This window comes from Taudactylus pleione, unplaced genomic scaffold (assembly GCF_031769625.1).
Source record: "Taudactylus pleione unplaced genomic scaffold, aTauple2 ptg000265l, whole genome shotgun sequence".
NCBI lineage: Eukaryota > Metazoa > Chordata > Amphibia > Anura > Myobatrachidae > Taudactylus > Taudactylus pleione.
The window spans coordinates 2,343,073-2,365,808 of NW_028284667.1; the positions used below are offsets into that span (position 1 = coordinate 2,343,073).

General features: G+C 42.4%; 1 protein-coding gene across 1 annotated transcript in view; it reads left to right on the top strand.

Moving 5' to 3' along the window:
- CBLB (Cbl proto-oncogene B) overlaps positions 1–22,469 on the top strand; it is a 209,788-nt gene extending 187,319 nt beyond the window's left edge. The window contains exons 15-17 of the mRNA XM_088481111.1: positions 6,465–6,608; positions 9,397–9,498; positions 20,874–22,469. Of these exons, the coding sequence (XP_088337237.1) occupies positions 6,465–6,608; positions 9,397–9,498; positions 20,874–21,136 (509 nt within the window). The 3' untranslated portion in view covers positions 21,137–22,469. The remainder of the gene's footprint in view (positions 1–6,464; positions 6,609–9,396; positions 9,499–20,873) is intronic.
- Positions 22,470–22,736: the final 267 nt, after the last annotated feature.

Here is a 22,736-nt window from a genome sequence, read left to right on the forward strand (position 1 = left end):
CCTGAGGTCACTTTATTTATTTATAAAGTTATTTATATTTTATTTATTTATTTACAGGTTCTTATATAGCGCATCATATTCCGTTGCACTTTCCAATTGTAAACATTAATAGAACAAAACTGGGTAATAACAGACAGATATATAGATAGGAAGGCCCTTGCTCGCAAGCTTACAATCTATAGGGAAATAGGCATTGATGCACAAGGATAGGTGCTATATATTGCATTTTGGTCCAGCCAGAATGCACAGTTTTATGACCCATTTACACCGGAATGTCGGCCAAATGTCATGAGGATATGAGAGAAAGACTATGTGTAAGGTTGTGTGTGGACTGTGAAAGGGGATCTAATTGCATATGGAGGCTATGAAGGTTATGTGGGTGGTTCTGGGATCTGATAAGCTTGCCTGAAGAGGTGAGTTTTCAGGGATCACTTCAAGGATTGGAGACTAGAGGAAAGTCGTATTGTGCGTGGTAGGGCATTCCATAGAGTGGGTGCAGCCCGAAGAAAGTCCTGTAACCGTGAATGGGAGCAAGTAATGCGTTGGGATGAGAGACGCAGATCTTGTGCTGAGCGGAAAGGTCTGGTAGGGAGATATTTAGAAATGAGTGAAGAGATGTATGTTGGTGTGGTTTGGTTAATAGCCTTATGTGTAAGTAAGAGTATTTTGTATTGAATACAGTAGAAAACCGGCAACCAATGGAGGGACTGACAGAGCGGGGCAGTAGACGATGAACGTTTGGCAAGGAAGATAAGCCTTGCAGCTGCATTCATAATTGATTGTAATAGCCTGTTTTTGGGAAGACCAGTAAGGAGGCTATTGCAATAGTCAATATGGGAAATAATAACTGCATGGATTAGAGTTTTTGCAGTGTCTTGTGTGAGATATGGTCGAATTTTGGATATGTTTTTTAGATGTATGTAACATGATTTTGAGACAGATTGAATGTGGGGAACAAAGGACAGTTCAGAGTCAAGGATGACACCAAGGCAGCGAGCTTGTGGGGCAGGGTGGATTGTCGAGTTGTCAACAGTGATAGATCAGTTTGGTAACTGTTATTGGCTGGTGGAAATATAATTAATTCTGTTTTAGAAATATTAAGTTCCAGGTGGCGAGATGACATCCAAGATGAAATTGCAGAAAGACATTCAGTGACAGAGACCAGTACAGGTGGTGATAAATCTGGGGAAGATAGGTAGATTTCAGTATCATCTGCATACAGATGGTACTGAAATCCAAAAGAGCTGATTAGTTTGCCAAGAGAGGAGGTATAGATTGAGAATAACAGAGGCCCTAAGACAGAGCCTTGCGGTACTCCAACTGATAGAGGTAGTGAAGAGGAGGCAGAATCAGAAAAACGAACAGTAAAAGAGCGATCAGATAGGTAGGAAGAGAACCAAGAAAGAGCTGTGTCCTTAAGACCTAAGGATTGTAGTGTTTGTTGACCACTCTCTTCTCATACAGTGTCAAAAGCAGCAGAGAGATCTAGAAGAATTAGCAGTGAGTAACGGCCTTTAGCCTTGGCAGTGACCAGATCATTTACTACCTTAGTCAGTGCTGTCTCTGTGGAGTGTTGGGAACAGAAGCTGGACTGAAGTGGGTCCAATAAGTTATGCGAGTTAAGAAAGTGTGTAAGGCGGGTGTAGACAAGTCTCTCAAGTAGCTTGGATTGGCATGGGAGCTGGGAGATAGGACAGTAATTTGAGAGTGTGTTGGGGTCAGAGTTTTTGTTTTTTCAGAATCGCAGTAATCACTGCATGCTTGAACAGTGATGGAAAGTTGCCAGTAGAGAGAGAGAGATTACAGATTTTAGTTAGGGTTGGGATAAGCACAGGAGACAGAGCTATACTGATTTGTGAGGGTAAAGGATCTAGAGTAGAGGTAATACAGTAGGAGGAAGAGTAGAGGGAAGATACTTCATCTTCGTTTGTGAGATCAAATGAAGAGAATGTGCCAGAGGATTCAGGTAGGGAATTGAGCAAGTCACTAGCTGAAGAAGAGCATACCATTTCATTTCGGATCTCATCAATCTTGTCCCTAAAATAAGAAGCAAAATCTTGCGCACAGATAGTAGCAGGTGGTTTGGGTGAAGGAGGGGTAAGAAGCAGTTTAAATGTATTAAAAAGTCGCTTGGGGTTAGAGGCTTGAGCAGAGATAAGAGATTGGAAATATGTTTGTTTGGCAGTGTCCAGAGCAGCACGATAAGAGTTGTAGATAGTCTTATATGTGAGGAAGTCAGTTGGAGTATGAGACTTTCGCCACTGACGTTCAACTTTACGTGAGAGTTTTTGTAGATGCCTTGTTAAGTTATAATGCCATGGTTGACGTCTAACTCTACGTGGTGTGTGATGGGTAGCTGGAGCTACTTCATCGAGAACTTTTTCTAGAATCTGGTTTAGGTGTGATGCCGCAGTCTTAGGAGAAGTGAAGGTAGAAATAGGTGAGAGTTGTTGTTGTTGTCGGGAGGTAGATAGTTGTTGAAAATTAATAGCATCAATATTTTTGTGGGTTTTAGGTTTGGTTAATTTCAAGGACGTTGATGTAATGGAGGAGAGTGTGCTGGTGATAAGGTTGTGATCTGAGAGAGGGAAAGGAGCATTAGTGAAATCAGAAAATGAGCATAGTCGAGTTAAGACAAGATCAAGGCAGTGGCCCTCCTGATGAGTAGCGGAGTCAGTCCATTGGGAGAGGCCAAGAGAGGATGTTAAAGAGAGTAGTCTGGAGACATGAGGAGATTGTGGACTGTCAATGGGGATATTGAAATCACCCATAACGATGGTGGAGACGTCTGATGATAGGAAGTGAGGGAGCCAGGCAGAAAAATGTTCCAGAAATTGTTGAGGTGGCCCAGGTGGGTGATAGACAACAGCAACTCGCACAGAGAAAGGGGTGAAAGTCCTGATACAGTGTACTTCAAATGATGTAAATGTACATGAAGGTACCTGTGGGAGAACTGTGTATGTAACAGATTGGGAGACTAATATTCATACACCACCTTCCGCATTTATATAGCGCACTCATATTCCGCATCACTTTATAGAGATTATTTGGCCATTCACATCAATCTCTGACCCAGTGTAGTTTATATTCTTTGTTCAATACCACGATGTGTACACACACACACACTAGTGTAAACTTTTGTCAGGAACCCATTAACCTACCTGTATATATTGTGATTGTGGGATAATGCTGGAGTAGCCTGAGGAAACCTACGCAAGCACAGGGAGAATATACGACTCCACACATTTAAGGCCATGGCGGGAATCATACCCAGGGCCTCAGTGCTGTGAGGCGGTGATGGTAACCATTATACCATCCGTGCTGAATGAGTTTGATTTTTATTCCTGACCAAGCCACTATCTGTTTAGCATTTGTATGTTCTTCCTGTGAGAACATACTTTTCATTCTTATTAGGGATGTGCAGGCTCGGATAGGTTCGAGTTTGCACGCTGAGTTCGGATTTTTCCCTCCAAAAAAACGGAACTCATAGCCTCTTTCTGAGTTCCGTTTTTTTGGAGGGAAAAATCCGAACTCTGCGTGCAAACTCGAACCTATCCGAGCCTGCACATCCCTAATTCTTATCACACCTGGGTTTCCCTGTGTGGGTTTCTTTTGGATCCTCCAGTTTCCTCCCAACATTCCTAATACTTCCTAGTGTGTATGCACCTCCATGTAATATGGAATATAGATTGTAAGCTTTACTGGGGCAGGGACTAATGTGAATGACTGACTGAAATCTTCTATGTAAAGTGCTGCCTATTGTGTGCACTATATAAATAACTGCTAATAATATGGTTTACATGGACAGAATTAGTGGTCCAAAATGTCTCTCTCCAGAGTCTTAATGGACTATTTCACACTTTTCCAAGAACACTTTCCCTGGATTTGAAGTCTGTCTCAGGTATTGATCCATCTGGCACACTGAAATCATACTGATCTCTGATTGAAGAAAAAGCCAATTATGCCAACATAGGGTGCACTAATTAGTTAATCCACTATGAGTTGATACAAAGCAGGTTAAATTGTGCTGCATGCCTCTCTGTACAGTGGCGGAACTAGAGAGTGGTGGGCCCAGGTGCAAGAATATGCTTTGGGCCCCCGTATGCAGTGCCCCTTATACAGTGCCCCCAGTAGTAGTTCCCCCCCATGCAGTGCCCCCAGTAGTAGTCTCACCTATGCAGTGCCCCCAGTAGTGGTCCCCCTTATACAGTAGTAGTGCCCCTTATACAGTGCTCCCAGTAGTGCCCCATATACAGTACCCCCAGTAGTGGTCCTCCCCCTATGCAGTGCCCCTAGTAGTGTTCCCCCCTATACAGTGCTCCTAGTAGTGCCCCCTATGCAGTGCCCCTTATACAGTCCCCCCAGTAGTGGTCCCCCTTATACAGTGCTTCCAATAGTGCCCCTTTATACAGTGCTCACAGTAGTGCCCCTTATACAGTGTTCCCAGTAGTTTTCCCCCTATGCAGTCCCCCTTATGCAGTGCCCCCAGTTGTAGTCCCCCCTATGCAGTGCCCCTAGTAGTGGCCCCCCTGTACAGTGCTCCCAGTAGTGCCCCCTATTCAGTGCCCCTCATACAGTCCCCCCAGTAGTAGTCCCCCTATGCAGTGCCCCCAGTAATGGTCCCCCTAATGCAGTGCCTCCAGTAGTGGTCCCCCTAATGCAGTGCCCCTTATACAGTGCCCCCAGTAGTAGTCCCCCCTGTGCAGTGCCCCCAGTAGTAGTCCCCCCTATGCAGTGCCCCCAGTAGTGGTCCCCCTTATACAGTGCTCCCAATAGACCCCTTATACAGTGCTCCCAGTAGTGCCCCTTATACAGTGCTCCCAATAGTGGTCCCCCTATACAGTGCCCCCAGTAGTAGTCCTACCTATGCAGTGCCCCCAGTAGTGGTCCCCCTAATGCAGTGCCCCTTATACAGTACCACCAGTAGTAGTGCCTCTTATACAGTGCCCTCAGTAGTAGTCCCCCCCCATGCAGTGCCCCCAGTAACAGTCCCCCCTATGCAGTGCCCCTTATACAGTGCCCCCAGTAGTAGTCCCCCCTAATGCAGTGCCCCCAGTAGTGGCCACCCCTACATATATAAGACAAACACACAAAAAACACACTTACCTGAATCCCCGCTCCTGCCGCTGTCCGCTCCTGCTACCTCCCAGCCCGCTCGGTACTGTGGGAGAGACATCATGACGTTTCTCACATCACCCACTGCGGGAGCCGGAAGGTGGAGCTCATGAGTGAGCTCCAGCCTGGCTCTCTCCGGGGACGCAGCAGCCAATGAGAGTCTGACTCTCATTGGCTGCTATAACAAATACACCACCGCCGCTGGCGGCGTTGTGTTTGTTATTGTGCAGTGCGGACAGCTCTCACTGTGATCCGCACTACACTTAAACACTATGAGGCCCAGGGGACACTGTTGGGTGCAGGCGGCTATGGGCCCCTGCACCACAGCAGGCTCCGGTGCAAGGCACCGGCTGCAGCGTTGCTAGTTCCACCACTGTCTCTGTATTGCCTAGTGAATCTGTTTATGGTAAATGTTAGGCTCAGTTAGTTTTTTTTTTCATATGCAAAACTTTCTCCTCTACCTCTCTATACCCAATGTAATAAAACAATGATAAAAATTCTGATGCTGGAACATAAAGGCAAAAAAAATAATCTTGAGTTTGATCCAGAAGTTGTTAAATTGCCATGTGATAATAGGTGCTCACTCCTTAACCAAATGTGGTCTCAAATGTTTTTATGCAGCTGACAGCACCAAGATTGCACTTTAAATGCCGGATTTTAGTAAACCGCTTTAGCTACTGAAGCTTCATGCTTTTTATATTTACTTTTTTTTCATAGTTTCTGTTGACTGCTGACTCAGAAATTCCTTTTTTTGCTTATCACACCTGTACAATGTTTAGAAGTGTCATCACTTAAAGTATTAAATCTTGTAGCAAGTTCTCCATTTCTTTGCTGGTAGTTTCATGGAAAATTATATCCTCTCTTTGGTAAGCCAGACATGCAGCAATACAATAAGATTAGATAACGTTACTCCAAGGACTTGTGACAGCTGAAAATAGGACTTGCTGTGTTTCTTCTTAAGTGGTTTATATCTGTCTAATGTTTTCGTCTTGGAATCTGCTGACTTGTATTGTTTCAACTGCTTTCTTTTCTTCCACTGTGTGATTGCTGTAACAGTGTTAGCTATAGATTTTCTTCATGTTCTGCTTCTTTTCTGTATATCTTTATTTTTTAAGATTTAAAAACCACAAGCAAAAATATTTGTTTTCGGTTGTAAGTTTGTGCTATATAGTAGTACAGCATCTCTGCCTGAGTCTCCGCTTACGGTGGTTCCTTCATTGCTCTTTCTTTTGTCCTAAAATGCAGTTCTTAATTTATTGCAAAACTAACAGGACGTAAAGTATAAGGCAATAATTGTGCTGAATATTCTGGATGCAACTAAAAGAGGCCTGAATTCTATCCATATGCAGGTGAAGAATTATTTGACAGTTCCCCTCCCTCGCAACCCCCACCACCGCCACCCCCAGCACGTGCCTGCGTCACCGAGCATGTAAAACTGACTGCATCAGGAAGCAGACCGAATTCAGGCGTGGACTTATTTCTTCCTCCTATGGGTAAGATTGGTAATATACGTAAATGAGAAGGAAAGCACCACAACCCACATTAACGGGGAAACTATTACCGCCATTTCCATTAGGAGTATTTTATTGATTCCTTTCCAGAGTGTTGGATACCATCATGCATTAAATTGCAAAACATTAAGATTTGCATTAAATCTCCCTACACTTACAGGCACTTGCCACAAACAGGCACATTAAAGGTTCTCATTCTCTGCATTTGTGAGTGTCTCCTGGCCATTTAGCAGAAAATTGATTTGTCTGCAGGTCACAAACAACACAATCAACCATTCAAGTGGCACAAATGAAAATCTGTAATGTAAAGGGTTCATAAAAGACACATTTAGAATATGCTGAAAGTGGTTTGTCAGTATCTCTGGGAAAGAAGGGTTAAACCTTGCAGGCCCTTATGGGACTTAAACGAAAAAAAAGTTTTATGTAAATACCCACAATCTGTAAATAGGATTTTTCTATGGAAGGAGACAACGCTCCAAAATATGTTATGTACATCCCATAATTCATTCTTTAGAAGTTGTTCACATCTAATAGATGAGACTATATGACTTGAAACACCTTAGCTGTTATGTAGCTGTTGCTTCTTTGTAGTTTTACTTCAGAAGACAAAGACATACTGCAGTGTGATGTGTTCCTCTTTTGTAGAGTCTTGAAAGGGTTAACGTGTTACCTGAAGGAGGATTTTAATGGCATTACAACTATTTTGATGTTTGACAGAATAAACATGCTTGTGTGCCCCTGGCATGAATGCATTCTCTAATAAGAAAGTCATTTCCTTGGAGATAGTAGCCATCAGATTATTTCACTCTGAGGCTATGATTCTTTTTAATGTTACAAAAATTCAGAATATTTATGTGTGTGAACCTGTTCCCAGTATAGTGTTGTGAAATACATTTTTAACAATTGCAGGGGTACCGTAAGGTCGAGGGCTGTCCAACCAGGGCTATATTCCTAAATTATAAATGGCACAATACATTGAAAATAAAAGCCCCTATTTGTATTGTTTGTAATACAAATGTTCTAATATCGCATAATACTATTGCTTACTCTTAGCATACAAATCATCATTAGATAAGAGGCATCTCACACACTAATTCAGACCAGCAGCTTTTTTTCTTTTTCAAAAATACTGTATTGCAGTGTATCTCAAACTCTGTCCTCAGAACCCCCAAACAGGTCATGTTTTCCGAGACAGTTAGCAGGTGCACAGGTGTAGTCATTACTCACATTTTAAAAGATCTATAGGTGGTGCTAATTATTTCACTTGTGATGCTGTGAGAAGATCTGGGGTCCTGAGAACCGAGGTTTGAAAACCTATGCTCTACCTCATCCAGGAGGATGAAATATGTTAGTCAGGACCGACTCCAGGGGTCGGAGCACCCGGTGCCGGCTTTTAGTAGGGCGCCCTTACATCGTGACCAAAAATGGGGGCATGGCCTAATTACCATAGGCCACAACCCCTACGTGACATTATTAGGAGGCGTGCCCGCATGGCATGCCTCCAAATAACGTCAGGCTGGGGGGAACTCTCATTAGCTCGGCTTCCCCCAGCCTTCTCCCGTCACTGAATGGATGCCGCGCGCAGCATCCATTCAGGCCCCCGGGGTCCGGCACATGAGTAAGGTCAGACCTGCTGTAATTGTGCGTGAGGGGCCGATGTTACTCGATGGTACCAATCTATACGCAGGTTTGCTAGGTATTACAGATGTGCGAAAGCAGTAGTGGGCGTGTCTATGCTGGCTTTGGGCGTCTGTATACTAGCATTGCGATTGCAGTCATTAGCATATTTTCACAGCAGGACTGCGTGCTTACTCGCAGCTGCGATCGCAATAGCGATCCATAGGGAACCCGGTCCACGGTTCGAAACCAAATTAATGATTGATTAGCCACTTAGAATTTTTTCATTATCTTAATATGGCCAATAATGACATGATGATGTGGGACAGGTATATGGGGGGTGCTGTGTGAATGGGACAGGTGTTTTTAAGATTGCTTGATGGTGTTGAAGCTGTTTTTTTGAAGGTGTCTTAAAATAACAAAAATATACACTTACAGCCTATTTTTATGCTCCCCTAGTTTAAGTAGAGCATTTATTTAGCAAAAAAAACACATGCTTTCTATAATTTTTTCACTGTTTTAGAAAAATGCTTATAACCATTTGACACAATTTAAGAACCCCAAATACTTTAATTATGGTTGCTAATAGACTTCTATACTGTAAGCTAATATTAGTTTGTCTATTTTGGGGGTACAGGCAGATTTCCCCATTTTTACCTATACTTACCTGAAAAACCAGCAAGAATTATTGTGTGAAACACTTACAGTAACACCCCTTTTCTAATTGGGTTGCACGAAAAGTTAACACCCGATAACAGGCGATAAGTGAAATTAACAGGCGATATGTGCGATGAGTTAACACCAGTGAAAAACTTTTAACTTTCACTGCAATTGAATTCTCCCCTTAACCTGGGACTATTATTTATCTTTTGGTAAATATTGCCAGAATGGTAGAAGACACCAATCAGAAATGGGTATTTTTTTTTTTTTGTCACTTATTCTTAGCTTTCTTTACTTGATACACTGTACATTGCAATTAGTTCATACTGAGGTTTTATTTTTAAAATGTAAATTAATTTATTTCTACAAAGTACATGTGAAAGGGTTATGGAATAAGTAAGAATAAATTATTAAATAGACCCACCAGCGTCTTTATATTTTCCTGTACAACTGTTAACTAATGTACCACTTTAAATGCGTTTTTATGTTGCAGACCATTGTTTAGAAGCCCCTTTACCACCCACTCGAAGAGCAGCAAGTGATGTCAAACTAAATAGACTTTCCCAAGAATACGATCATCTGCCATCATGCTCAGGTATGCTGGGTGTATAAATATTTTATTTCTGACCAGTTATTTATATAGTGCACACACATTCTGCAGCGCTTTACAGAGAATATTTGTCCATTCACATCAGTCCCTGCCCCAGTGGTGCTTACAATCTAAATTCCCTATCACATGCACACACTAGGGTTAATGTTTGTTGGGAACCAATTAACCTACCAGTATATTTTTGGTGTGGGAGGAAACCGCAGCACCCGGAAGAAACCCACGCAGGCACCGGGAGAATATACAAACTCTGCACAGTTAGGGGGAATTGAACCCATGACCTCAGTGCTGTGAGGCAGTAAAGCTAACCATTACCCTGTCTGTGCTGCTACTAGATTTTAGCAAAAAAGTAGATCTATTTAGTTGAGAAAGTATTTTCTCGTATATATAAATGTCTTATGCAGGATAGAGAGAGACCATTTATGATTACACACTTTGTCGATTGGCCTGAGTACTGAGTGACAGAATTTTTTTCCATTTTGCCACATTCAATATTGCACTTTATATCTTTAACAGGTTCTTTCAAACGTAAATCATTCCCCAATTTCTTTCCCTGGCGCATCTTTGATTGTTGAACAGTACTTTTTGACCAGTAAGCTGATTTTGCTGTTTCTCTCGCCTCCATCTAGTGCAGTGGTTCTCAAACTCAGTCCTCAGGACCCCACACATGTCACGTTTTCCAGGTCACCCAGCAGGTGCACAGGTGTATTCATTACTTATTGACACATTTTAAAAGATCCACAGGTGGAGCTAATTATTTCACTTATGTTTCTGTGAAGAGACCTGGAAAACATGCACTGTTTGGGGTCCTGAGGACAGAGTGTGAGAACCTGTGATCTAGTGGTTCACTTTTGTTGGTTACAGTTCCAAGCATCCAGTAGAAGTAAGAGTTGCTTGCCTTTCTGATCTACAATAACTAATAGTAGATACTTGTCAGCCTCAACAAAGATGACATAATAGCATAGAGGCCCAATGGCATAAACTAATAACTTTATCAAGGACTCACTGCTTGGTGCTGTTTTCCTCTATTACTATTGCTTTATGGAATGATGGCTGAAGATATGTGTCTACATTAAATTCCACTTTTTCGCTTGCCTTATTGATTTAGAGTTATGATGGATTTTTCGGGCTATGTGTCTAGAGACTAGGGACCTGATTCAGAGCCACTCGCACGATGTGTATGCAAATTGCATAGGCAGTTCTATCGCACAGCAATGCATTAGCACGCCCAGTATTTCTTAAGAGAGCGTACTATTGATTATACATATGTGTGTGAGTTAAAAACATTTATGCAATGAGCGGTCTTGTTACCTTATTTATTGAACCACAAGCGTATCTTTCACATCTCATAGTGTGTATGCTCTATATCTTGTGTTCTGGGGTGAATGGAAACTGGAATGACCGTTGTGTCTTTTGTACGTTGTTCTGATGTGTACCTGGCCTTAATTGTGAGGTGGAATCTCCATGGTTCAGACTTGTTTTTCCAGCACATCCTACAGATTCTCGATTTGGATTGAGATCTAGGGAATTTAGAGGCCAAGTAAACACCTTCAACTCTTTGTCATTTGCCCTCAAACCATTCCTAAACAAGTTTTGCAGTGTGCATTATCCTGCTGAAAGAAGCCACTGCCATTGGGAAATACCATTGCCATGAAAGGGTGTACTTGGTCTGCATCAATGTTTAGGTAGGTGGTCCGTGTCAAAGTAACATCCACATGAATGGCAGGACCCAAGGTTTTCCAGCAGAATATTGCTCAGAGCACCACACTGCCTCTGCTGGCTTGCCATGGTGCATCCTGGTGCCATTTCTTCTACAGGTAAACAGCACATGCGCATCTGGCCGTCCACATGATGTAATAGAAATCGTGATTCATCAGACCAGGCCACCTCTTGCTCCATTCTTCAAGCTTCCAACACATTAATCAACTCCAAGAGCTCACTGTTCACTTGCTGCCTTAAATATCCCACCCCTGACGGATGCCCTTGTAAGGAGATGAGATAATCAATGTTATTCACTTTACCCGTCAGTGGTTTTAATGTTATGGCTGATTGGTGTGTGTATATATGCATGTGTGTTTGTGTATATGTATGCAAGTGTGTGTGTGTATGTATATGTATGTGTGTGTGTGTGTGTGTGTGTGTGTGTATATATATATATATATATATATATATATATAAACATTTTTAGTTATTTTGAAGATTATCATTTCTTTCTTCTTTCCTGCCCCACTAATATCTCAGACATCGTAATTACTTTTCTAATAGATAAGCAACATAAGGATTTAAAATATCGGACTTACAAAAGCAGGCTTGTGATGAGAGATCAATACACATCATGGAAAAATGATAATGCACTGGTTGCTTTGGAAACATTGCTTTTAAATAACTTAAAACTGTAATCTTTGTATTTCCCTGCATGTGCATTTCAGGGATTTGTTGGCTTCAGCGATTTACATGTGATACTCTGTATAGAAGTATCTTGTTTTTAACCTACAGATGTGTCCACATACATTTTACTTCCTTGCGTGTTAAACAGCCCTTCTAGTCATGCCATGCCGTGGCGTGACTCTAGCGCAGATCAACTTTTTGTGTGACTTTTTATTTTTAAATGCATCTTATTCACAAAGTGATACAAATAGGACACAGGCAGTTTCTGCTTATTAATATGATATGCGGCATGTCTATATTCTGTGTGCGACTGCATCTGCATGCAAAATGCTACGTTACAGTGTCACAGCCGCTGACACTGTAACGTAGCATTTCTTCTTCGGATTCCATAAGTGCATAACGGTGGGTTTTGTTCTGACCGAAATGAAATAGTTCACACACGTGACCATTTGAGTGAGTACAAATGAACACACTTTATTTACAAGTAACAAACAAACAACAAACATACAAAGTATATAGTATACTCAACTTTTGTCTTTATATTCAAATTACACCAGTAGTTCATCATCTTCAACATAAGATGTACTTCATCTTCATCTGGGGAGCCCTTGTTTCAATAACGCCCAGGCAGTTCAATATACATTGCAGGCACCATGTACTGCAGTCTCAGGTCCATGCACGAGCCAAAAAGCCTTTGTCTAGGTCCTTGATTTATATACCCTAATAGGGTGTTGGCTTTCCAGATATTAAGCCCATATTAGTTACATACTGGGTATCCAGCACTGATTGGTAGAACATAGCATGGACCATTCTTACCTCTTGCACATGCTCTGTAAGCACTAATATATACTCAGACAAAGAAATACAGTAATGACATGTCCTATTTCTGGAGATAAACTCTTCTAAAGCCCCTTTGTGTGTAGAATATGGACATCACTATCAGTTACCCATAATTCTTAGTGTCTCTACACATCATACAATGGTCACCCACTGGAATGTGGCTAACTGTCATATAACACCATATAAGCTATGGATGGCTCATTATACATCTAAAATAGTGACAGGTACAAGTTGGGGCCCCTCAATATATGTCTTGTTTGACCTCAAAAGGTGAATATGACCATTCTATTCTTAGACTGCAACTACAATCTCTTTTCAAACCTCAATGGGGCCTAGCAAGAGTTGTGTGTTACAACTTGTATACCTATGTAGAAATTAATTATTTAGCCCACTGTTAGGGTCCACAGGTTCTACCTTGGGGTATGTAGTTGGATCGCATCCAATGCACCAAACAGCAAAGCTTTTGATTTCCCAGCATGCACTGGTCCTCCTCCCTATATACACCAGCCACAGGCATTCAGTTTTATTGTTTGGTGCGTGGTATAATGCACCTGTTATAACAGCAGGACTGCTAGGCAGTCCTAGGCTTTTTTATTTTATGTTTTACCTTAAGTTTTTTCGAACTTCAGAATTTAGCGGTACCAGGCGCCGTGATAGACGCTGGCACCGCGACTCCTCCTACCTCTGCTGACGCCGAAACACCAGCACCGCTATATGTACTGAGGTTCTTGGCAGGCCTCAGCATGGCTTGGCTAGCGGCTTTCGCTGAGGTCCAGGACTGCAGTCTGGTCACGGAGATGGCAGGTAAGCGATTCCACTTGGGGAATCGTGCGCAAAGCAGTCCCCCACTTCCGGTGTTCAGATGCATCGGAGGTGGCTGCTGGTGAAGGCCTCGTGCAATGTGTCCTCACTAAGGCGGCCGGGGCCATATCATCTGTCACCGGGGACTGGTGGTAAGACGCACTAGAGCGCATAAGTCAACGTCTTGCTGCCGTGAGATCAGTGTACCCGGCCATAAAATCGCAGCCATGGGGAGATAGGAGCTCCCCTGGCCGCTTCTACCCCCAGATGCAAACTTCCGGGTACGTATTCCCGCGTCCAGCATGCTATAATTGACCACCTCCTGTGTGAGATGCGCGCAGTGTAGCAATTATCTGTGCACTGAAGCGGTTGGTCTCTCTCTATATACCTCTCCCTTGGGTTTGGTATATAGCACACTCTATATCCTACCATTACCCCTTCGGGGCTGATCAGTTGATTCAGAGTCCATATTGCTTTAGCAAATATGCGTGTTCATGCATTGTATGTGACTGTATGCTAGCTGCTGTGTGTACACTCCCTATTTTTTCATAACTGTCAGGTACAACTATCATTGTGTTTCTCCTGATCTCTCTGAAGGTGTGTAGGGTGTTTCATTGATAAAAAGTCACATTGCATTTATATTGTATAACTTATACCATTTATACATTGTCATGTCTGAAGGTAAAGGTGAGGATGGGAGCCAGTGCTTATTTCCTGTAAGTCTTGTTCTGCAGGCTTATCGGACCAGGATGTTAACCGGTATGGATTGTGTAATAACTGTTGCAAACAGCTATCCAATATATCTGGTACACCTGCACCAGCACCAGAGTCATCGTGAATGGCCATTACGCCTGAGGTTTTGTTCTGTTTAATAGGCAAAGCCACGGAGGTACGGGCTCCGGCTGCTATTGCGCCTTATGCTATGGGGTGTGCATCATCCTTTGTGTATGCCCCCCATGAATCCCTGTTGGGGTAATTTGGCTGCTCACTCTAGTCAGAGTATATTGCCATCTTCATCCTCTTCACAGGTGGATGGACCAGTGGTAGTATAGTAAAAAAGCAGGGGCATAAAAGAGATTCTCGTCATTTGTTACCTCAGGATTCTGACTCTACCTCCTCATCAGACTCTGATACTCTGAAAGAGGACCATCAATCTCTGGTGGATGTCCCCTCTCTAGTAAGAGCGGTCAGGTCTGTCCTCAGTATGGAGGAAGAGGAGTTGGCATCTAAGGAGCCTAGGCATCAGGCGGTGACTAAGGGTTATTTCCCTCAGTCTGGGCAGCTGTCTAATCTCCTGTCTTAAGCATGGGATACTCCTAGTAAGCAGTTTCATGCCATAAGGAATATAACCTCTCGGTACCCATTTGTACCAGGAGTGTGTAATAAATGGGAAAGGAGTGCTACATTGCCCATTCCTGCAACATCCTCTTTAAAAGAGGTTATCGATAGAAAATTGGATAATCACTTGAAATCAATGTTTTCACTATCTGGAGCTATTACTAAGCCAGCTATGGTTGTAGCTTGGGTGACCAAGGCTATGGAGGAGTGGACGAAATCTCTGGAGGATACTATAGTTGATCCAACCAGAGAGCAGCAGTCCCTTCTCAGCCAGATGCGGGAAGCAGCTATATATATTGGTAAGCGGGATTTGACGCAGGCATCCTGGCTTCTAGTGCCTCGGCTAACTTGATTGCAGCCCAAAGAACCCTTTGGCTAAAGACCTGGAAGGCGGATGCAGGGTCTAAGGCTGGGTAAACACGTAAAGATTTTCTGTCCACCATTCAACTAGTTGATTGGTTGGAATGAAAATCTGGTAATGTATGGGAGTAAATGATTATCAGCAATTTGCTCCTAAATGCCAGAAAACAGATGAAAATGGTCGTTCAGGCAAGTTTGAACAAATTGTTTAGATCAAACATTTAACAAACAGTTTTTGTCCATTTTCCGGCATTTGGGAGCAAATTGCTGATTGTCATTTGCGTTCATACCTTACCAGATTTTCATTCCAACCAATCAACTAGTTGGATGGTTGGACAGAAAATCTTTACGTGTGTACCCAGCCTAAGAAGGCTCTGGAATCATTGCCTTTTTGCAGGGACACTGTTTGGGCCAGGATTGGATGACATAATGACTTCTTTTACAACACCGAAGTCTGCTGATTTGCCATCTACGTCTACCTCTAGGAGGCAGTCATCATCTCTGTTCTTTCGTCCACAAGGTAGAACAAAGAAACAGTCCTCAGACAGTCAGTCCCACAGGAACCCGCAGCCCAAGAACCTTGGTCTACTAAATGCCCGGCTTCCGGTAAACCTACTGTCTGATAGGGTGGGCCTCCCCCTGGAGGATGTCAGGATTGGATGCCGACTTTTACTGTTCTCCCAGGCCTGGCAGCAGACAACTACAGATGCCTGGGTGCAAGAGCTGGTCTCTCAGGGTTATGCCATCACATTCCTAAGACCTCTCCCTCAGAGGTTTGTTGCTACACACCTTCTTGCAGACCCGGTCAGAGCTTTGGCCTACCGGGAGTCTATTGGGGCACTCCTGAGGTCAGGAGTCATAGTCCCTGTTCCTGTGATACAACAGGGAACGGGTTATTACTCCAATTTATTTTTGAATCAAAAACCCAATTGCTCTCACCGCCCTATCTGGACACTCTCAACAGATTCATCCATGTGCCCAAATTCCGTATAGAAACTCTATGGTCAATTATGCTGGCGATGGAGCCTGGAGACTTCATGGTCTCACTGGACATACAAGATGCATATCTGCAGGCTCCAGATGCAAGATCCCACCAGGCCTTTCTCAGGTTCACGGTAGATCAGCAACATTACCAATTCCAGGCTCTACCCTCCGGTCTGGCAACAACCCCTCGGGTATTTACCAAGATAATGGCAATCATGACTGCTTGTCTCAGAAAACTCGGAGTCAGGATACTGCCATATCTAGATGACCTCCTGATATCGGCACAATCTCAGGAGATGTTACAATGTCATCTACGGATGACCATTGTCTGCCTACAGGAGCAGGGCTGGGTGATCAATTGGAAAAAGTATTTTATTTCTCCAACTCAGCAGATGGTGCACTTGGGGGTGCTGCTGGACTCTCTGGGACAGAGGATTCTTCTTCCAGAGGACAAGATTGTACACACGAGACTGTAGTGCTGCAATCTACTTTGCAAGCAAATAGTGTCAGTTCACTTGGCTGTGCAGATACTGGGCTACATGGTAGCCACATTCGACATGGTGGCTTATGCCCAGTTCCACTCCAGGTCTCTACAGCTGTGGATCCTGGCCCAGTGGAATGGTCAGTATCATTGGATAAAGCATCAGATGATTCGCATCTCACCAGAGGTTCAGCTCTCCCTTGCTTGGTGGCTGGAGGCAACTCATTTAGACCAGGGTTGTCTGTTATGGATCCCGGAATGGGTACTCCTCACAATGGACGCAAGTCTGCAAGGATGGGGAGCAGTGACTGGTCATCACACCTTTCAGGGAAGGTGGACGGACCAGAAAAGTCACCTACCAATAAATATATTGGTGCTTCGAGCAGTGCACAAAACACTCAATCTGGCGCAGAACCTTCTGCAGGGCAGGCCTGTCCAGGTTCAGTCTGAAAACAGCATGGCCTACATAAATCATCATGGAGGCACATGAAGTCCGGCAGCCATGAGGGAAGTGGCAAAGATTCTGATGTGGGCAGAGGGCCATCTTCTAGCAATCTCGACAATATTTATCCCAGGTGTTCTCAACTGGGAGGTGGACTTTGCCAAGACATACACGCCAGAGAATGGGCTCTTCATCCGGAGGTGTTTCTTCTCCTGGTGGACAGGTGGGGGTTACCGGACATAGATCTCATTGCATTACATCACAACCACAAGTTCCCCAGGTATGGGTCCAGAACAAGGGACCCCTCAGCCGCCTTCCTGGACGCTCTGGTAGGGAGATGGAACTTCAGGTTGGCTTACCTGTTTTCTGCAATCTACCTCCTCTCAAGAGTCGTCAGAAAGTTCAAGCAAGAAGAAGGCAGGATGATACTAATATCCCCTGCCTGGCCCGGGAGGCATTGGTTCTCCGATCTGACATGTCTATCTGTAGACAGTCCACTTCCACTGCCTCTAAGACAGGATTTGCTAATGCAGGGTCCCTGTCTTTACCAGGATTTACCTCAGCTGGCTTTGTTGGCATGGCTCTTGAGGTGTCCATCTTAAACGCCAGGAGTTTCGCTGCTTCTGTGTTCAGACGATGCTGAGAGCAAGGAAGCCTGCTTCTGCTCGCATCTATCACAGAATTTGGCGGTCGTTTTTTCTTTGGTGTTCCCACAGAAAATATGACCCTAAAGTTTTCAGGGTATCGAGAATACTGGGTTTTCTTCAGGCTGGATTGGACTTAGGTCTTTGCCTGGCTACCTTGAGAGTCCAAGTTTCGGCTTTGACAGTTTGGTTCCAGCGCAAGATTGCTCCTCTGCCGGATATTAGATCATTCTTACAGGGGGTTTTGCAGCTGCAACCTCCATTTCTCCCACCAGTGGCACTGTGGGATTTGTCTCTGGTTTTCAGGGCAATACAGTCGCATCCCTTTGAACCCTTGGATAAGGTGGACTTGATATGGCTGACTGCGAAGACCCTTTTTCTTCTCACAATCTCTTCAGCTCGCAGCGTTTCTGACTTGGCAGCATTGTCATGTCGTTCTCCATATTTGATCTTTCATCTAAATAGAGCGGTCCTCCGTGCCAAGGCGGGCTACCTCCCAAAGGTTTCCCGTTTCCATATAAATGAGGAATTTGTAGTCCCGGCCTTCAAGTCTTCAGAACTGTCTACTGGTGAAGCTTCCTTTGATGTAGTTTGAACGCTTCGTATTTACGTGGTTTGGACCAGTTCAATCAGGAAATCAGATTCTCTCTTTGTGCAATATGGATTTCACAAAAGAGGTTGGCCAGCAAACGAACAGATGATGGCTCGCTGGCTTCGTATGACTATTTCTCACGTCTATACACAGGCTGGTCTCCCTGTTCCTGACAAGGTGACAGCACATTCCACTCGGTCTGTTGGACCATCGTAGGCGGTAAGACATGGCGCCTCGGCTGAACAGCTTTGCAAAGCAGCCACTTGGTCTTCCATTAATACGTTTATCAAATTCTATGCTTTTGATAAGTTTGCCTCCCAGGATGCTTCCTTTGGGCAGCGGATTTTCCTGTCTACGCAGGAGCGTCCTCACCTATAAGGGAACTGCTTTAGGACGTCTCCAAGGTAGATCCTGTGGACCCTGTGCAACCCGAAGAAGAAATACAGAATTATGGTATAACATACCTTGGATGATAATTTTTCTTTTGAGGTCCATAGGGTCCACAGGACACCCACCCTGACGCACCTGGCCTCAGTTGGGATCTGTTCTTCAGCCTTTTTTTTCACAGATTCCCTCTTTGTATATTGAGTGTTTCTTCCTTCTCCACTCTCCGTCTCTTGGCGTTAGGCTTGGTTACAAACTGAATGCCTTTGGCTGGGGGCGGGGTATAGAGGGAGGAGGACCAGTGCATGGTGGGAACTCCAAAGCTTTGCTGTTTGGTGCATTGGATGCGATCCAACTACATACCCAAGGTAGATCCTGTGGACCCTATGGACCTCAAAGAAAAATAATTATCCAAGGTTTGTTATAACATCAGCTGGAATGGTGTAAAGCACACATGATTTGATCTGGGCCCATTCCTTCCCTTGAAAAGAAATCTTATTACAACAGCATACAATTACTGTATATTCTAGCGAATTGTGTGCTTTCAATTTTATGACAACCAATTAGTGAGGGTCCTTTCTTGTTTTGGCATTATATTGTCCCTATGCACAAAGCAAGGTCCATCAAAAATAATTTGATGTGCAAGAACTAGACTGGCCTGCACAAAACCTTGATATCAACCCCATGGAATGTCTGGAAGCGAATTACAGCAACCATCTTCCAGAAGAATGGAGTCTGTTATAGAAGCATTGGGGGTACCAACTCAATATTGATGTCAATGGTTTTGGAATGGATTGTTCATAAAGTACATATTGGTGTGATGTTCAGATGTCCGCATACTTTTACCGTTGAGTGTATGTACAGTATATATGTGAGAAGACATCACCATTTCAGAATTAAGTTGTGTGAATATATAGAAAAATCTATAAGTTTAGAGATTTAAAAAATCCTGTTTATGTAAGTCTTGGTTTCTTGTTAAGCTGGAAAATATTAGGTAAATTGTGATTTGATTAGATAAAGGTTTAAACCAGTGCATTGATGTGGGGTCACACATTGACTCAGATCTAGGGGTACACATGATTGTAACTTTCATCGGATTGTTCTTGTGGCCAAATTGCTCCATGGGTTTCATTGGCATTGGGGAGCATAATTATTTTCAAGAGATACTGAGAAGCAGTTTGTACCTTCAATAATTAGTTGATAAGAATATTACAGTCCATGTTAGATAAAAGTAAATTTGATTATAATTCAGAGGTAATATGTTGTGACGTTCGGGGGTATTTTAGTTCAGTAGAGGGGTCAGTGGTGCAGTGTCTAGGTGCAACAAAAAGGGTCTACACACAGCTGTGCAGCTTGAATGAACATAATGGAGCTTTACTGTCATCATTCAGGAACAAAAATAACAAAAGTCTTACTACTTGTACCCTGATTATAATAGTCTCTCCTGGTCCTCCCTGCCCCATTCAGGTATGGACACTGATCACCTAGCCTGCAGAATCCATGGCCACAATGTATTCCTGTAGGATACATGTCCAGTCTTTTAAAGCAAAACCATAGCATTTTCCTTTGACTCTGGTAAAATAATAGTTTTCTTCTGTTTATTGAAATATGTTAATAGATTTTTAGGTGTGTTTATACATGTGTGTTTAAAAAAATACATATTTGAGAATAATGATATCGGGCAGCAAAGACAGTGTAATGGTTAGCATTACTACCTCACAGCACTGAGGTCGTGAGTTCAATTCCCACCTCGGCCCTAACTGTGTGGAGTTTGTATATTCTCCCTGTGCTTGCGTGGATTTCCTCTGGGTACTCCTGTTTCCTCCCACACTCCAAAAATATACTGGTAGGCTAATTGGCTCCCAACAAAATTAACCCTAGTGTGTGTGAGTATGTGGTAGGGAATATAGATTGTAAGCTCCACTGGGGCACGGACTGATGTGAATGGCCAAATATTCTCTGTAAAGCGCTGCGGAATATGTGTGTAAATAACTGTATAATATGTATCTGTAAATAACTGGCAATAAATAAATAATATCATACATTTTGTAACATGCATGTTTTTCTTACTATTTTGTATTAAAATATTTGTTTCTTTTCCTTGTATAGATTGTCCACAAGCACCAGCCAGACCACCCAAACCACTCCCCCGCAGAACTGCACCTGAGGTACATCATAGGAGACCATACAGCGCTGATTGTTCGGCAGAGAATGTAGACGCAAAAATAGCTAAGTTAATGGGTGAGGGATTCTCCTTCGAAGAAGTTAAAAGGGCTTTGGAAATCGCACAAAATAATGTAGACGTGGCACGCAGTATACTAAGAGAATTTGCATGCTGCCCTCCACCTATCTGTCCACGTCTAAACCTATAACAAAATTACATCTGTAGGACTACAATCTTGGAGCAAATAAGAAGAATGGTTATCATTTATCACCTTCAATCAAAAACAGTCATTCTGTTTTGTAAACACAAATGGCTATGCTCACAGGCCTGAATCCCAGCTTACTCCTTTATACATCAACAGTAAGGTTGGAAAAAAATAATAATTGTTAATTAGGAAAACCTGGCATATATATATCGAGATATATTTATTCTCCTACATATAGGAGAAAAAAGATTTTCCTACTCCAAGATAAGCCTGCGGAATACTTTTTTACGGTGTTTAAATGCTGGTAAGTTTGTTTTTTTGTAATATTATTTTTCTACAGTAGTATGCTTTCTATTATGTTTTTAAATAATGAACATTTGTGTTGTAGAAGTTTAGCAGCACTTTCTGACCTCATTGCATTCTGGAAAATGCTTTTCTTTTTTTTTTTAATTCAAAATGTTAATTTATCCAAAAAATACTTTAAAAAAAAGTGGCCTTTACTACTGACCTACTGACAGTTATTTTGTATTGGGGAAATTATTTGAATGTATAATGAATACAAATTATTTGTGGGCCTTTACAAAATGATTTTGATACTATTGTTTAGCAAAAGTGTACATGGGTATGGTAACTTTTAATCTTCTATGATCTTGGCTGAAAATGCATAAAAGCAAAGGCTTACAATAAAAAGCTGGATCATCCGCTTTGGTTCTGTGGTGTTTGAGAACAATATGAGCATCATAGTGCAAAACAATTTAAAAATGTTTTATATAATCTCTGCGGAGTAGCTGTATGACACATTAGATAAACGATTCAGATACAAACCTGTAAATCTTTTTGGAATTAAAGTACATCTTACATATTTATACTTTTTCTAATAGCGAAGGGGTATGTATTAAAAGAAAATGAATAGATGAGTCTTGTGACCTCGCTACAGTAAGATATGACCTTTGAGTGAACCATATCATGGTAAAAAAAACTATTGGCTGCAATATAAGGATTACTATCTTTGAATTGATACAGTCTTGCTAATTCACAGATCTTTTTTTAAGCCATTTGTTTTTTATTACATAATTATTTAAATATGTTGTTAAGCTGCTTCTGTAAACCTGGTTTAAAAGTTCAAATATTTGTTTCCATTGCTGATGATTGAAAATGTTGTATAAGCCATACTACTTGAACAGGTCAAATCGATTGCAATAAAATACCAATGTTAAGTCCACATACATATGCTGGGCAATTCATTTGAGACCATTGACTCCTGGACGTTTAGCAAATAGCTTAAAAATGAACTATTAAACTCAGGAGTCAACATAATAAAATTATCCTAATTGTGTCTGTCATTATGTTTTATTTTATTTTTTATTTTTTTTGTTTGAAATAGTAAATTATTTACAGAATATATGTCTTTCTGGTAAACTAAAAGGCAGAGCAGCTTTCATGCAGCAAGCCAGCCTTCTCCTTTATATGTAAAAAAAAATAAATCTTTTTGTTGATTCTTAACAGTCTGCTTGTATTTGTGTCAAAATGGGTGGATGATAGAACAGTAGTTTATTGCAAATACTATGTTAAAAAAAACAGTTTATGGTGTGTTACCATTTAC